The sequence below is a fragment of the Protopterus annectens genome, chromosome 7.part1, assembly GCF_019279795.1.
Source record: "Protopterus annectens isolate FY-2018-M chromosome 7.part1, PAN1.0, whole genome shotgun sequence".
Taxonomy (NCBI): Eukaryota; Metazoa; Chordata; order Ceratodontiformes; family Protopteridae; genus Protopterus; species Protopterus annectens.
The window spans coordinates 253,449,428-253,467,188 of NC_056740.1; the positions used below are offsets into that span (position 1 = coordinate 253,449,428).

The 17,761-nt window shown below is 40.4% G+C and overlaps 1 protein-coding gene across 2 annotated transcripts in view; it reads right to left on the bottom strand.

Moving 5' to 3' along the window:
- The window catches only part of CCDC66 (coiled-coil domain containing 66), a 1,871,188-nt gene that overhangs the window by 216,634 nt on the left and 1,636,793 nt on the right, over window positions 1–17,761 (bottom strand). For both annotated transcript variants that reach the window (XM_044078704.1, XM_044078703.1), the window contains exon 17: window positions 16,107–16,396. In XM_044078704.1, the coding sequence (XP_043934639.1) occupies window positions 16,107–16,396 (290 nt within the window). The remainder of the gene's footprint in view (window positions 1–16,106; window positions 16,397–17,761) is intronic.

A 17,761-nucleotide genomic window follows, 5' to 3' on the forward strand; every position in this document is an offset into this window, starting at 1 on the left:
CGCCACTCTGTGAGCATGTAGCCTGTGGAGAGGCTGAGTTTAAACAGTGTGTTTAGGTGAAGGGTTAGTTCATCTTTGAGCTTGTGTAGGACGCAGCCTGGGACACCGTCTGGTCCCATTGATGCTGTGTTTTTGGCTTTGGAAAGGGCTGTTTTAACCTGAGTGTCTATAATTTCAGGGGCACTACATTCTTCTGGTATAGTTATGGGCCCTTTTGGGGGTGAGAGGGGGGTGAAATTTGCAGTGAACCTGTCTGCCAGGATGTTGGCTATATCGGTCGGTTCAGTGTATTTTGTGCCATTCTGCACTAACTCCAAGCAGATCTGAGAATTGCCACTTAGATTCTTGACATAGCTAAAGAATGCCTTGTGGTTATCTTTGGAGTCCATGGCAATTTTTCTTTTGAAGCTAGCCTTGGATGATTTTATGAGAGAACGTAGTTTCTTGCTGATACTGATCAGGGATGTCTTCCCTTCTTGGGATTTTACTCTTTTCTGTACTAGTTTCCTCCTACTATTGTACAGCTTGTTTATGGCAGGGGTCCACCAGACTGGTTTCCTTTTCTTGGAGGAGTGAGTCTTGGTTTTGTTTGGGATAGCACGATCCATGTATTCTTGTAGGTGCTCGAAGAGTGCATTTGTAAAGGATTTTGCAGCATTGAAGTGTTATCCTCTAGCATGGGGGCTTTGAAACTTCCCACCTCAGTCTTAGGTAATGTGAAGTTTGCTTTTGAAAAGCTTTTCACGGTGGTTTCTTTGACTGGGGGTGGTGGCGGAATGTGGATATCCAGAGTGATTAGTTTATGGTCAGATCTAACCAGTGAGGGGTTGACCTCCGGTGTGGAACACCGGTCGCCCATGTTGGTGATGACCAGGTCCAATATGTTGTCACCTCTGGTGGGGGTGTTAACCAGTTGATCCAGGGTGTTTGAGTTCATAAATTCTAGGAAATGTCAGTCAGGGAGTTCGTACTCGAGTAGTTTTCCCAGTTAATGTTTGGATAATTGAAATCACCAAATATCAGGGTGTTTGGTAGGACCTTTATGTTTCCCAGTGTTTCCAGGAATGCGGAGTGGGGGTCCTGGGACATGATGGGTGATCTGTAGCAAGCTATAATTTGAATAGCAGTTTTGCCCATTGTTAGTTGCACGTGGATGATCTCTGAAGCATCGTGCTGTGCCACTAACCTGGAGGTGTGGGTATCCTTGATGAATATGGATACTCCCCCACCTTTTGTATTTCGGTCTGGGTTTTGTGGCCGAAATGTATGGTATGAGTTGTAGCCTGGTAGTGCTGGGGTGCTCTCTGGAGCCTTAAACCAGGTTTCTGTTACTGCACATATATCGATTTTCTCCATACTGAGAAGTACCTCGAGTGCATGCATTTTGAGGTTTAGACTTCTGGCATTGAGCAGCATTACCCTCAGTTTTTTGTTACTTGTGTTATTTACGGCGATGGGTTTGTCTTTTGAGCCTTGCCTAAAAAAGGCACTATGGGGGTGGCAAGAGCCTTGGCCAGTATTCAAAAGCCTAAGGGTGACAAGTGCAAGCCATCTCTAGCAAAGCAGCGTGGCTTGTCGAGCATGTCATCCCAGGCTGACAGACACTGGATCCCCTTTGAATGACACCAGAAGCTTAGCCAATTGTTGAAATTGATAATTTTTTCTCTATGCCGTGGTATCATTCTCGGTGAGGGCAGGATGCTACTCAGGGTCAGGGTCATACCAGCCTGGGCTATGTGATCAGAGAGCTCCTCCATGTCTGTTTTCATGTAGTCCATGGAGGTATGACTCAGGTCATTCACACCAACATGGACAATGACAGAGTATATTTGTACTTGTTCTGGAGTGACCTGAGTGCTTGTGTTATATGGTGGATCCTGGCACCCGACAGGCAACTAACAGTAACCTTCTCCTTGTTCAGCCTAGTGAGTGGGACATCAGTGTGCCTGACTATAGAGTCACCTATTACTAGTGTGTTGGGTATGTTGTTTTGCCTTAAGGGCTTTGATTGTGTGGCACACTGGTTTTGTAAAGTATGTGTTTCATGGTTTGTGTTGGGGGGTGGAGGTTGCTTGGATGTCTGCTTTGGAGGTCTCTGTTGCTTTTGCAGATTTTTATTTAGAGCCTCTGAGTATGTTTTTGTGTTTTTTGCCAGTGCTGGTTTCATAGGTCTGTGTGAGACTGGTGGTGTGATGCAAGTAATTCCCTTCTCCTCTTGACTGCCTGGTCCAGTCTTGGGTTGAGACAGCTTAGCCTCCAGTTTGGCTGTATAACTGCATCTTTCGTTTGGTGGAAGGAGGAGAGGGTTGTCTGTGTACATGAGGCAATTGTAACATTGCCTCACAATGCCCAGATTCACCAGTTGGACTGGAGAGTACACCTGAAACTGCCCTTTGGACATGCCTGGATAGGTACAGTGAACTGTTTTACTGATTGGCTGGTAAGGTCAAATAGAGAGCCTTGTCCTTCTCTACAGTATAGGTGGGTCTAGTGCTAAGGTTTATTAGTGCTTGCTATGAGTTTTGGGCAAGTGCAGGGATGAGAAGTGAATGATTTAAGTGCTTAAGTTGAAAGTTTGTCTAGTTCCAAGGGAAAAATTGAAGAGTAGACTTTGTGGAGCCTGGAACAGTTATACCCTAGCTAACTGGAGCTGCCCGGTGTGCAAAACCACGCAAATGCGGGTTTTATAGCAGGGAAATGAAAGAGATGAAAATTAGCCCAAAATGGCCAATAAACTACTAATTACTGGGCTGAAACCACTCCTCCAGGGACAGATAGGCTGCTCAAAGCTCCCTCTCTCGCAGTGAACAAAGAAACTTCCTTCTATCCAAGTAAGGTATGGGCAAACACAGAAACTTGTAACATAGCCCTGAATTCAGCACTAACCTGAAAACTGGACTAAACTAGCTTAGAAAGGCGGGAAAACAAGTTTTTTTTTTGTTTTTTTCAGAAAATAAAGCAGATACAATAAAAAAAACACTTTAAATGCACAGAAATGGCTATCACACTTGATTGTGTAGCCTACAACAGTTAAACAGGTAATTTAAACACAAAAACGACTTTGTTAAAGTGCAGGCAGTAAAATAAGTACAATTTGTAGCTGAAACAAGCTTTTTAAATTACAGAAACTCTAGAAAATCGGCGTTTTTATGCGGAATTAGCTAAAGGCAGCAAGAAAATGCAGAAAAATGATAATCACTCCAAAGTCTCTCTTTTGTCTCTCTGCTGCTGTAGAACTCTGCAGGGCACCAGGCAGAAGCTTGCTGAGCTGTATACTAGCACAAAAACCTTGCAAATGCAGGTTTTGTAGCAGGGAAATGAAAGATAGAAATTAGCCCAAAATGGCCAATAAACTACTAATTTCTGGGCTGAAACCACTCCTCCAGGGACAGATAGGCTGCTCAAAGCTCCCTCTCTCACAGTGAACAGAGAAACTTCCTTCTATCCAAGTACGGTATGGGCAAACACAGAAACTTGTAACACAGCCCTGCATTCAGCACTAACCTGAAAACTGGACTAAGCTAGCTTAGAAAGGTGGGAAAACAAGTATATTTTTTTGTTTTTTTTTTCTTTTTTTTCTTCATTAAATAAAGCAGATACAATAAAAAAAACACTTTAAATGCACAGAAATGGCTATCACACTTGAGTCTGTAGCCTACAACAGTTAAACAGGTAATTTAAACATAAAAACACCTTTGTTAAAGTGCAGGCAGTAAAATAAGTACAATATGTAGCTGAAACAAGCTTTTTAAATCACAGAAACTCTAGAAAATCGGCGTTTTAGGTGGAATTTATTATAGAAAATCAACTTAATTGTAGCAGAGTTTAATACAATACTTTCAGCCCACCTATTTACTTACTGAAAATTAACATTAAACCTCTTGCAAACTTTTTTGCATTATACAGTGAACTTGACAGCAATGTATGAGCTGTATACATAATGCATGTAGTATAGAAAGCTATTTTTGTAAGAATTTGCATATAAATATTAAATAAAATGGTTTAGCCCAATTCATTTTCCCACTTATTACTGTATTCAATTTCGAAAGTAGCACTTCAGCTGCGCTTATAACATGAAACCCAAAAGAAAATAAAAATTCTCCTCAAAAAAATAATTAAAAAGCAGGCAAACCCCCAAACTCCATGAAACACAATAAGCACACACACATACATATACACACACATATATTCCCTCAACAAACATATGTACAGAGTGCTGTACATCCCCCCACACAAATCAATTCAATTAACAATAAAACACAAAAATGTATTTTGCTTACTAAAATAAAGTCTGTCTGCATTCCTAAATGGGGGGATGCATACTCCCTGAATATTACACACTGACATCAACGTCATACAGCCACAGAGAAAAGACTGGAATCACTGATCAATCCCCTTCCTCCACAGTTATACAACCCAATAAACTGCATTTCTGTGGACAGGATGGTACATTAGTAGAACCCTACATCTAATAAAAACTTGACAAAACCAGATCTGACAAACCTTTTCTCAAAGAAAAGGGGTGATCTTAAAAAAAATGGGTCCAATGACTTTGAAAACAATATTCAAACCAAGAATCATGAGGCCATGAAACATGAGGTGAGGTCTGCCGTGGGAGTGATGGATGCATTTAAGGTGGAGGTGGGATTACATCAAGGATCAGCTCTGAGCCCTTTCTTATTTGCAATGGTGATGGACAGGTTGACAGCCGAGATCAGACAGGAGACCCCGTGGATTATGATGTTTGCAGATGACATTGTGATCTGTAGTGAGAGTAGGGAACAGGTGAAGGAGACCCTAGAGAGGTGGAGATATGCTCTAGAGAGAAGAGGAATGAAGGTCAGCAGGACTAAGACAGAATATATGTGCGTGAATGAGCGGGAGGATAGAGGAATGGTGAGGATGCAGGGTGTAGAGGTGGTGAAGGTGGATGAGTTTAAGTACTTGGGATCAACAGTTCAGAGTAATGGTGAGTGTGGAAGAGAGATGAAGAACAGAGTACAGGCAGGATGGAGTGGGTGGAGAAGAGTGTCAGGAGTGATTTGTGACAGACGAGTACCAGTAAGAGTGAAAGGGAAGGTCTACAAGAGGGTAGTGAGACCAGCTATGTTATATGGGTTGGAGACAGTGGCATTGACAAAATGGCAGGAGTCAGAGCTTGACGTGGCAGAGTTGAAGATGTTAAGATTTGCACTGGGTGTGACGAGGATGGACAGGATTGGAAAAAAGATGCGAAGGATGAAGCTGCCAGGTAACAGGAAAAGAGGGAGGCCTACGATAAGGTTTATGGACATGGTGAGAGAGGACATGCAGGTGGCTGGTGTGACAGAGCAAGATGCAGAGGACAGGAAGAAATGGAAACAGTTGATCTGTTGCGGCGACCCCTAACGGGAGCAGCCGAAAGAAGAAGATTCAAACCAAGAAACATGTGGTGTATCCAGTCTTCTGCAAAAAGGACAGTTGTGTACACTTGCCATAAATGTAGATGTTCGAGTGTATTCACTGTTGCAGTCATCATACTTGGGTTATCTGCTTGCAGGTAGGTCTCAGTCGGCCCAAATACCAGAGTCTTGGGATTTCTGCATCGGATGCTTTCGCCTCTTCCATGACGTCATGTCGTCAAGGGTATAAAACATACAGCCAATGCCATTACATCAGTTTTTCTTGCCCCAAATGTCAGGAGCCCCCAAAATAGGAAGCTATTATATGGTGTGGAACACCCCCAGTAAAAAGTAAATACCAGTGACATAAAAAATGGCCATAAAGAAGATAGGTAGAAAGGATAGAGAATACCAGGGGGCTGGAGGGAGGGAAACCAGGATTGCAACAGTGAATACACTCGAACATCTACATTTATGGTAAGTGTGCACAACTGTACTATGTTCTTCATGTTTCACTGTTGCAGTCATCACACTTGGGTAGATTCCCAAAGCTGAGGAAGGGTGGAGGCAGTCAAGAAGTGTTAGGGCTGGCTAGCAGGCCTTGTAAGACTGCTGTAGCAAATCCAGCTCTGGATTTAGAAAAAATAGGTAGGTAGGTGGTAATGTTTGGTGAAGGTGTGTACAGAACTCCAGGTTGCAGCTTCCAGGATGTCCCGTAGAGGTGGAAATAGCCGTAGCAGAATGTGTTCTGATCCCCTGTGGGGTAGGTTTTCCATGGTGCTTGTAGCAGAAATGGATGCAGTGTGCTATCCATTTGGAAATGGTTTGTTTTGAAATGGCCTTGCCCTTTGCCCCTGTAGCAAAGCTGACTAGCAGCTGGTCAGATTTTCTGAAAGGTTTAGTCCTGTCAAGGTAGAACCTGAGCTGTCTGTGCATATCCAAGGAGCGCAGGATCCTTTCTCCTTTATTCTGAGGATTAGGGAAGAAGGTTGGCAAATGTATGGATTGGTTTAGAGCCACAGTGAATACCACCTTAGGCATAAAGGATGGGTTAGTCCTGAGGGGAAACCTGACAGCATGGAAAATAATGAAGGGTTCCACAGCCATTAGTGACTGTAACTCAAGATAATCTTCTTGCTGAACTAATGGCTAGAAGCAAGGCTGTTTTCCAATACATAAATTTTAACTCTGCTGAAGCAGCAGGTTCAAAAGGGGGGGGGTGAGCTTTTCCAGTACAAAGTTAAGGTCCCAGGCAAGTGTGGGAGATCTCCTAGGGGGCGTTAAATTGTTAGCTCCTCTCAGGAACTGTTTGATGAGAGGTTGAGAAAAGAGAGCTGGCACAGTATTATAATGAGCTGAGATGGCAGAGGCATGAATCTTAATGGAGGAGAACGACAGGCCTCTGTGGAGCAGCTCTCTGCTAGGTAATCAAGGATTTGAGGTAAGGAGGACACAGCTGTGTCCTTTCCTTCAGACTGATTCCAAGAACAATATATTTCCCACTTTTCAGCATAGGATTTCCTAGTACTAGGCCTACTGGCCTCAAGGATGATGCCCAGTACCTGCTTGCTGAGGTTTCCTGGGGGCGTATTCAGGGGATAAGCCAGGCTGCAAGGTTCAGGGTTTGCAACTGAGGATGCAAAATCTGTCCCTCCTGCTGAGACAGCAGGGAAGGTGTGAGCTGTAGGTGCCAGGGTGGCACTGTTGTCAGACTGCGTAGGAGTGGGTACCAGTGGTGGCGTGGCGAGGCTGGGGCAATAAGGATTGCCCTTGGCCTGTCTTGTTTGATCTTGAGTAGTACTTTTAAAAGGAGGGGCAGAGGGGGAAAGGCACAAATTGAGAGGTTTTCCCATGTGAAGGATAGGGCATCCACCTTCTAGGCCCTGCTGTGAGGGCTCCTGGTGCAGAATTTCAATTGGTGGTTCTCGGGAGAAGCAAATAGGTCCACTTTCAGTGTCCTCCACCTCTGGATTAGAAGTTTGAATGAGTTGGGCTCCAATTTCCACTCATGTGGGTCCAGTAGATTTCTGCTTAAGTCGTCTGCCAGTGAATTTTGTTTGCCTGGCAGGAATTGAGCTTGTAGGTGCACTTGGTTGCTCAAGGCTGTGTTCCATAGGGCCATGGCTAACCTGCAGAGTAGGTAAGAATGGGTTCCCCCTGCTTGTTTATGTACCACATAACTGTGGTGTTGTCTGTCTTTATTAGGAGCTGTCCTAGAAGGATTAGGTGCTTGAAGGCTGTCAGAGCATTCTGTACAGCTAGCATCTCTTTTTGATTGATATGTATGAGAATTTGTGCTGGGCTCCATTTGCCTTGAGTGCATTTGCCTGCCATGTGAGCCCTCCATGCATAGTCTGATGTGTCTGTTGTCAGGGTTTGAGCAGCGAGGGGTTGAGTGGAAGGCAGTCCCTTGTTGTGGTTGCATGTTTCTGCCCACCAAAGGAACTCTGCCCTTAGACAAGTTATGATAGGAATCACTGTTTCCAAGTCCCGAGAATGTTGACACAAGAGACTTTTTAAGTACCACTGACATTTCCTCATATGCAGTCTTGCATATGGAATTAACAGAATGCATGAGGCCATGAACCCTAGAGCTTGCAGTATTTTCCTTGCAGATAGCTGGGTTTTGGTGGCCATTAGTTTGAAGTAGTTTTGTCAAATAGACCTGCTTTTCTGGAGTGAGGAATGCCATCTGGGAAGTTGTGTTCAAGCTTGCTCCCGGGAATACAATTTTTTGATTGGGCACCACTTGAGATTTCTTTTCATTGATAGTGTACCCCAGTGAAGTTAGGAGTCTTTTTACAAATGCCAGGTGCTGAAGTAGCAATTCCTGACTGTCTGCCTGAATTAGGCAATCGTCAAAGTATGGGTACATTTGAATATTTCTCTGCCTGCAGTATGCAATGGCTGGAGCCAGGCACTCTGTGAATACTCTGGGTGCAGTAGATAAGCCAAAGGGAAGTGCAGGGAACTGACAGTGTATAGAACCTGCCCTGAAACATAGATATTTCCTGCAAGACTCCCTTATGGGGATGTGCAGATGAGCTTCTTTTAAGTCTAGGGTGACTAACCAGGCATCCTTGGCTAGCATTGGGAGAAGCTGCTGCAGTGTAAGCATTTTAAATTTTGGGAACACCAGACATGTTTTGAGAATGGATAGATCCAGGATAGGGCGCCAAGAGCCCTCTGTTCTGGGCACCAGGAACAGTCCAGAGTAAAAACCCTGTCCCCTTTGTTCTACTGGAACATGTTGAATAGCCCTGATATTAAGAAGGGAAAGTACTTGCTTTTGAGCCTCTGCCCACTGGTTTGGAGGGAGGTTTGGCAACCCACTTGGGGTTGGCAGTGAAATGAAGTAAAATCTGTACCCTGGGATACAATGTTTAGGACCCATCAGTCCTGAGTAATGGACATCCAGTTTTTTTGCATGAAGGGCAAGTTTTCTTCCTAGGGGCACAAGTAATTGGGCATGGCTGGGAAGGATAACTGGCAAGTCATTGTGAACTTTTTCAATAAGGGGGTAGCTTACCACTCCCTGTTTTAGAGGTGGAAGCACTCCATTGTTTAGATCTGTGCATACCCTGAGACTAGAGGTGGGAGCACTCCATTGTTTAGATCTGTGCATACCCCGAGACTGTAGTCTTGGTGGTCTGTTTCTCCTGGGTTTGGACTAAGAAGGCCTGGGAGGGACTGGAAAGGACCAGTTTTTTGAAGGCCAATGCCTACTGAATCTAGGTGGCTGCACCTGTAAGAAATCGTTGACTGTTTGCATCAATTTAGCTTTTTCCTCCATCTTTTTAAGAACTTCTTCTGCTTTGGTGCCAAACAAACGGTCCTGATCTAGTAATTTTGCTTTGACAAGATCTGGCAAGATTTGTTCCTTCAGCCAAGCATGTCTTCTCAGTACAGACCCAGTGACTGCAGCCCTGCAAGATGCTTCTAAGGCATCAAAACCACACTGCAAAGTATGTTTACTAACTTGGTTTGCAGAATGCATTAGCTCTTGTAAACTTCTGCACAATCTGGAAGTAACACCATTTTTTTGTTTAATTAGTTCCATAATATGTTGCTGGTACTTCAACATGTGAAACTAGCAATTCAAAGCCGTGATGGCAAGAGTAGCAGAGGTATATACCTTCTTACCCCATCTGTCTAAAGCTCTTGAATCCCTGTCTGAAGGGGTAGGGTTTTTGGCTGCAGTAGCGTTAATGCCTTTAGGTTCCTGGGAAATGTTCCCTGGATCCACAGTAGGATTCTTAAAGAGAAATTTGTGAAAATCAGGTACTCTGTAGTACCTGTCAGGTTTTCTAGGGGCCGGTGGTAAAGTGTCAGGAGTAAGACTGGATTCCGTGAAAACATCATCTACAATATCCAGGACAGGGGGAATAGCTAGAGGCCTGTGCTGAGGCAACTCTAAAACTACTCTTGAGTCTCTTTTTGGACTGAGGATAGTCCTGGCATTCCCAGCGGAAATGTTCTCTTAAAGTATACAAGGTTTCACCAAAAGAAAAGTCCTCTGGAGGGGAGGCAGAGGGAATGGATTCTTCTGCATCTGAATCCTCATAGGTTGATAAGGGTACGTCCTGGTAATCAGAAGGGCCAGAGTCATTGGACTCCTAGTCTGTAGAATTAGAAGGAAAAGGAAACTCAATTCTTCTTTGTCTTTTAGCAGGGGAAGTCTGGCTTCCCCTAATTAGAGTAATAAGGTCTTCAGCCATTCTAAGCATTTGTTTTTGTGGCATGGGAGCTTGAGTATGCGCTTTGGTCGTCGGTTTTCTAGACGTAGTGTGAACCCTAGGCTTGAGAAATTTGGTAGTTTTAGCTAAAAATGAAATTGCCGGTTTAATACTAACACCGGTAGGTCGGAATACACCCTCAGAAGCCAGTGCCTGCACAGCGACTCTGGACCCATCCAAGGTGGAGGCATCCGTAGATTCATTAGTCGAAGAAGCATCTCGCGGCATACCGGACTGCGAATGGGTCTCAGCAGAAGCCTGCAAATCTGTAGAAGTGGGAATCAGGGGCTGCAAAGGCACCTTACTGAGTACCGGTGGACTGGTGACTAGCTTAACGGAAGCGTTGTCAGCAGTTTTGGACCTATGCGGTCTGTCTCCGTCTTTATCTTTACGTTTTTCGGAAGATCGGTAGTCGGATGGCTTATCGAAGCTATTTCAGAATACAAAGAACGACAGCGAAAGAATTTAGTGACAAAGATAGCCTGACGACGAGTGGTTCGGGCGTTAAACAAGGCACAAAACCGAAAGTGAGGGATGCTGTGGTCTGGGCCTAAACAGGTGATGCAGTAAGAATGAAAATCTCTGTGAGGTATTTGCTTTCCACAGACAAGACAATTGTTAACTTTTTCTGACATCAGTTATAGCAAGAAAAAAGGATCCCCAATGGGGTACTTAGCTTTATAAGACTTCAGGTTTGAAACTCGAAAAACAAAAATTTCAGGAAGCGGCTGACCGGCACTTGCGAACTGCTTCTGCTTTGGGCTCCTCCACGGCAAGAAAGACTGATGTAATGGCATCGGCTGCATGTTTTATTCCCCTGACGACATGACGTCATGGAAGAGGCGAAAGCATCTGATGCAGAAATCCCAAGACTCTGGTATTCGGGCCGAATGAGGGCTACCTGCAGGCAGATAATCCAACAGTGAAACATGAAGAACATATAGCCACAGAATATAGTCATAAAACAGTTAAATGTCATAAGCCTCCTTCTAACAGTCCACCTTACCTATTCTTTTCTCACAACCAAACCACTGTTGTAGATAATTTAACATTTTCCAGTGTAAAAAGACAATGTTATTACCAGTAATGGTATCCACACTTGTAGACAGCTTCCTCGTGGGCTTTTGCCAGATCTGATAACTTCACCAACTTGATCAACCTCTATCTCTACACACTTGTATCACCTCCATTTACTCCTACTTTCATTATATTATAAAGACAGAAACTGATGTCTGGTTGGAAAAAAAAATCCTAATGCCACCAAAGGTAGGTATGACAACCTCCACCACTTGTTTACCAAAATTTGTGGAGCTCACATCGCTACCTCCATTCAATACATCTTTAACTTGTCTCTATGTCACAGTACTATGCCTGACCTTTGACAAATATTGTCATTAAACCACTTACCGATGTACAGAAAACAATATCCACTGCAGACTACAGACCCATATCTATCCTACCAAAACTGGGAAAAAATATAGATAAAACAGGATACTTCAAGTTATCATTATACATAAAAATATGTTACTAAAATTAGTTTCTTCTGCCTTACTATTGAGAGCTGATATAAACCAGCAAGGTTTTGCACAAGACCAATTATGCACTCTGGTTTTACACAAGACCAAGTATGCACCCCTCATTTAATAGATTACTATGGTCTCATGGTAGATCACATAGGCAATGGCATTCTACTTAACACATTATATTTGGCTCTAGAGATAGCATCTGACTTTATACCTCACTCTATAATTAAGAGCCTTATACTCACTGATGTGGATTTTTACATCATATTAAGGATAAACTGATTGCCAAGTTATCACTGATCTAATTTTAAAATTAGGTATATTACGCCTCTACCCTTTCCCCTTACCATAGGTGTAGAGAAGGTCCACTATCAGTCCTATTCTATTCTCTGCAATGATGGCTGACCATACCTGGCTTGGCAAATCTGCCAATAACAAGAGGCCTGCATCAGTATCACAAAGAACATATCTATGACTAATCAAATCTTCAAAGAACCCTAGATTTATGAGATAGTGGGCCACTGTCAACAATATTTATTTATTTTGCTACCTGCTACTAGTAAATTCCTCTGAAAGTCTCCTTTTAGTGGAGGCTCAAGGAGAAAAGTTTCATCACTGTGTAACTCAAAAACATTCAATGAGTTTAAAAGCATTTGTAATGAATAATGCTACATAACAGAAATAATACTGCTGTACAATTCAGACAGTTTGCAATACTGAGGCAGTAGAATTATTGTGGACTTCAAAAGTTACTAGAAATTTTACTTTATTAAAATGTTTTTGATAAGAAACTAGACTGATGAGGTTTTGAAGAGAGTGAACTATTGCATATCAAGACGTGAAATATGCCTTAGGAACTTTGTAAATATTTGACTACAAAGACTCTGATACAATTGTGTGCATAACAGAGTATGCTTGCGAGGAATGCTGAATGCATAAGAGGGAAGTTGTAAGTATACAGGTACTTGAGTAGGAGGTTACTTAGTTAAAGATATAATGGAAGTAAGAAAGATGAAGACAAAGAGTGAGAGATGGTACTAGTGAGGTAGGGCAGAAGGATGTAAAGGCAAAGATGGTTAGGTGACCAGTGTAGCTGTAATGGCATTGATTGTCAAGCTACAGAAACAATTAAAAACAGTTTCTGCTGCCTTTTAATTAGGATGTGAGAGGCCACAAAGATCATTTGCAGAAATCAGATATTCTTTATTTGGGCTGTTTATCAGAAAAGCTTATTGTGAAATGGAAGATATTTTGGAGACACTGGATATGAAGCATGCAGGTGAAAGACATTTACAGCAATTATTATGAAGCTGAAGCATTATTTTTGTATAAACCTTCACTCATGAGATTTTATAATCAACTGACCCCCGACTACTGTTGCTGGTCTAGTCTTCACCAGGATACAGCAGAAGTGTGTAACAGACAGGCATATTCTCACAACTGCCTGGAAACTTTGGTTGCATACATGCAAATGAAATTAATTTACGAAGGACATCTGAAGTGCAGCTGTGCATTTGTTTCTTCCCATCATAAAGGCACAAGGGAATGAATGAGAGACATGGGATGCAAACCTTACTAGAATCACAGGATTGGTAACATGAAGTAGCAGGGTTGTATAGGAAATATTAAAATGAGAATTTTGTTTTATTCAAATTGATATATTTAAATTAAATAGAAATTAATTACTTATGCAATTTGAATTTAATTGGGTACATTTTAAAATGGGTAGCCTGTCAGCTCATCGATTAAGACATCAGCCTCCCAGCTCCAGGATTTGATCATTATCTGTGAGGACTCTTCATGTTCTCTTTGTGTCACTGTGTTTTTTCTACAGATACTCCAGTATCTTCCCATTTCCCAAAAACATGATGGTTGACTGGCTACTCTAAAGTACTCGTACATACATTATTTAATCATCTTAATTATACATACTAGCTGTCCTGCACTCTGAATTGAAAAATTTAATTTGTTAAAGTTTATATGCGCAAAATTTAAGACAGAGTAATTTGAAATGTGTGTGGGAGGTGGGGAGATTATGGCCCTAAAGACCACATTGCAAAGACTTGGAAGCAACAATATTTGTTATATTTAATAAAGGAAGTGACACTCCATGCATTTGGAATGTGAGAGATTCATCTCACAGAAAATAAATAATGAAAATTCATACTTGATACCATTTGAAGAGTCAGGTGCGAACCTAAAAGCACAAATATAAACAAAATTAAAAACACAAACTCAGAAAAAGAAATAAAACAGAGGCTAAACAAATAACGCCAGTCGGTAAATCCAAAACTTTTACTTGGTTAGCGCTTTCATGTAGGACACTGCCCACACTTCTTCAGACAAAGTAAAATAAAGCACCTTACATTTTTATATAATACAAAATGCTTAAACCAAACCCACAATTAATTGGATAATTAAATTAATTTGTCCAATTAAATCAACACTGCAGCAACCACACAGAATTTGACTTTTAAAAGTAACATTCATCAATAGTGTTTATATAAAAACATTCATATACAAATTCATCACAACCAAACACTTTCAAAACTTAATTTCCCTATATTATTATGGAATATAATTAATTTTAAAAATGTTGACTATCTAAATATAAATTTAAAATAAATTGATTTGTATTTATTTTATGTATTCTATATTATATTTAAAAAAGTACTATCCAAAACCAAATTTAATTTTAAATGAACACCAAAGCAAACCCTTATACTACTAACAGAAAATGCAATGAATGTAGTATATAGTTATTAAATACATATAAGTTTTCATACAATAATATAAAAAATATCTTCCAAAGAATTTATGTATGTTTTTCACTATCTCTCCAAAGCTTTAATGTTGAGTAAACATTTAATAGAACATGCATCATTAATGCCTGGATAGTTATAGGCATTAGTTTTCAACTGCCATAAAAGCTCACATTCTTACAGCTTCAAGTACCATGGCCCCCCTCTGGGATTTTTGTCCACTTTTTCTACTACATTAAACAAAAAACTGTGAGAATCATTCTCCATTACATGCTTAGCTAGAGCATTAGATGAATTTCTTCTAGAAATAGCATATAAATGCTCATATATTCTGTTCTTTAGCAGCCTTTCGGTTTTACCGAAATAGTAGACAGAACATTCTTTGCATCTAGCAAGGTAAACAACACCTTGAGTCTCACAGTTAAATTTACCATTAATATAGTATTTAGAGCCCCTTATCATAAAACTGGACCCTATTTGTATATGTTTGCAGTATTTACATCGCCCATATTTGAACATCCCTTTGTTCATTTTATATGGTCTAATGGGGTGCTCAAACAGGTTTTTCATAGAAGGGGCTCTTTTATAAACCACTTTTAACCTAGGACCAACTAAGGAATGTAATTTTCTATCTTGCATTAATAATTCCCAATTACTTTGTAAGATGTTTCTTACTTGCGGGGAATACGAATTAAACTGTGTTATGAATCCAACACTATAGTCCATGTTGTTACTGTTGTTATTAGAGCCTTGATTCATGTTTTCAGGCTCAGCATTACTGGTGTTGGTATCGTAATTTTGATAATTTATATCAGTGGGTATCCCGTTATATAATGGCCCAAATATTCCCTCTTTCCTTTTATTTTTAATTTCCACAAATATTATATTCAAAAGTTTATGGGGGTAACCTCTATTTTCAAACATTTCCCAAAGGATCCTACATTCTTCTTTAAAAGCCTCCTCCGTAGAACACATACGGGAAGCTCGAACAAGTTGACCCTTTACAACCCCCTTCTTTTGAAAATAGGGGTGGCAGCTTGTAAAATGTAGGAAAGAATTACTGTATGTTGGTTTACGGTATATTTTAGTGTTAAAGACATTTTTTATTATATCCTTACTGATATTAATATCTCGGAAATCGATAGATGTCTCACCAATTTCATGTGTAAATTCAAGAAAAGAAGTAAATGAATTCATTTCACTTATTAACTCAATTACTTTATCCCTCCCACATTTTACTATCATTAAAATATCGTCTTGATAACGTGTATATTTAATGATGATGTCCTGAAATAACTTATGTGGAAAAAGAAAAGTCTTTTCCCAAAAGGCCATGACGGTGTTTGCGAAGCTGCAGTGTTGATTTAATTGGACAAATTAATTTAATTATCCAATTAATTGTGGGTTTGGTTTAAGCATTTTGTATTATATAAAAATGTAAGGTGCTTTATTTTACTTTGTCTGAAGAAGTGTGGGCAGTGTCCTACATGAAAGCGCTAACCAAGTAAAAGTTTTGGATTTACCGACTGGCGTTATTTGTTTAGCCTCTGTTTTATTTCTTTTTCTAAAAGCACAAATGTTCATGGAAGATTATTTTTACCATGTTTCATCTCATTCTGTCTTCAAAATGTATGTTACAAATTTCTGAAACGGAAAAAAATTATTTTTTAAAATTTTCAGTAAATGAGAATCTTTCAGTTTTACCTTTGTGAAGCTTCTGGTGTGCATCCTGTGTTGAAGGTCTTGACATTGGAGCATCTGGATCAAGATGGTAAACTTCATTGGTTCTCAGGTAAGGAACAAAGTGTGCAGAGGGAGGTCTCTCAATCTCAAGGTCACTTATTTCAGGAATATCCCTCACTGGATTATCTTTAGAAACAGTTCGGTTTTTATCAATAGTGTCATTATAAAATGAGGGTTTGGATGCATTTGTTTGCCTCTGTTGAAGCTGATGTAATCGGTTTTTCACCGCTGGAACAGGTGGAGAATTTGGTCTGTGAACAAATAATGCATTGTTTTATAAAAATAATTTAACCATCTTAATTACACATACTAGCTATTCTGCATTTTGAACTGTAAAGCACTTTCAACATGTTCTAATATATCATTATCAAAGCAGAATGGGCTAAAGCAATTGGGATATTTGCATTCAGATGCATTTCTTCTGCTGCTTTTAATTCATAAGCGGTACACTAAACCTACACATTCTCTACCCTCTCTTTGTACCTTTAAGACAAGTATGAACATGAGCTTTGGTTTAGTAGATCTATGCTGGTTACATAATTCACAGATATGAATTATGGATATGTAAGCATTCACTAAGTCAAGTGTCCAGATACGCTCCTGCAGGAGTTAATTTACTTTAGAATTAATTCTCAAAGCATCACAATCCAGACAAGATTTTAATCCATCATCAACATCTCTGGGAATGCTGTGCCCTTCCTTGCAGCTGATGCTTACTGTCTGTCTGCATGTGACTATACAAATGGGATTGTCACATCTGCAATTCCTTTCTGCTTCAGAACAGGAAACCTTTCTGACAGAAAAATTACGTACAACACAACACCAAATGTAGGACTAAAATAAACCCTATGGGAATCCGGAAAACACCATCTAAAACAAGATGGACTAAACCATGCAAAATGCTTGAGCACCTATCAAAAATCCATGCACTTTTTTTTTTTTTTTTTACATTGTATGTTAGACAAGTGGCAGGACAGGTCCAAGGATCCTTTTCAGTTATGGTCCTGGCTAGAAGATGAAGAGTTATAACAAATACAATAGCAACATAGTTAAAATGTTTTCACTTTTAAAAGATAAAATAAATTTGAAAAGTACAATATTTACAGTTAAGTACACAGGAAATGCAAGGAGTTTATACAAGTTAGTGTTTAAACTATTAACAGTGTAAAAGTTTTAATAGACTTGGCCACTACACAGTTAAACAAACTTCATCAGTTTAAATTTTAAGAGCCATCACAAGAGAGACATTTGTACATGGTGACCACATCAGGTTTTCTTGGCCCTTGCAAGCAGCTTTGCTTGAGAAATAAACAAGTTTGCTCCGGTCAGTCCATACTGGTTTTCAAACACCTGGCAGTCTCCTCAAAAAGACAATCCTTTGAAATATATGTGAAGAAAAAAGAAGGGTTATCATGACTATCAGTTCTGAATACAGTATTCTTATGAAAGCCAGTTTCTGTGAATAAGGAAAGGAAGTCAAACACATATTCTCCATTAAAAATGCATCAATGTTGACAGCTATTAGTTAAACCAATAATGAAAAGATGCATTCTGCACATTTTCAAGAGCCATTAACAGGTGCTTGCGGACATGGTGAGTACTATAAGGTTCCTCTA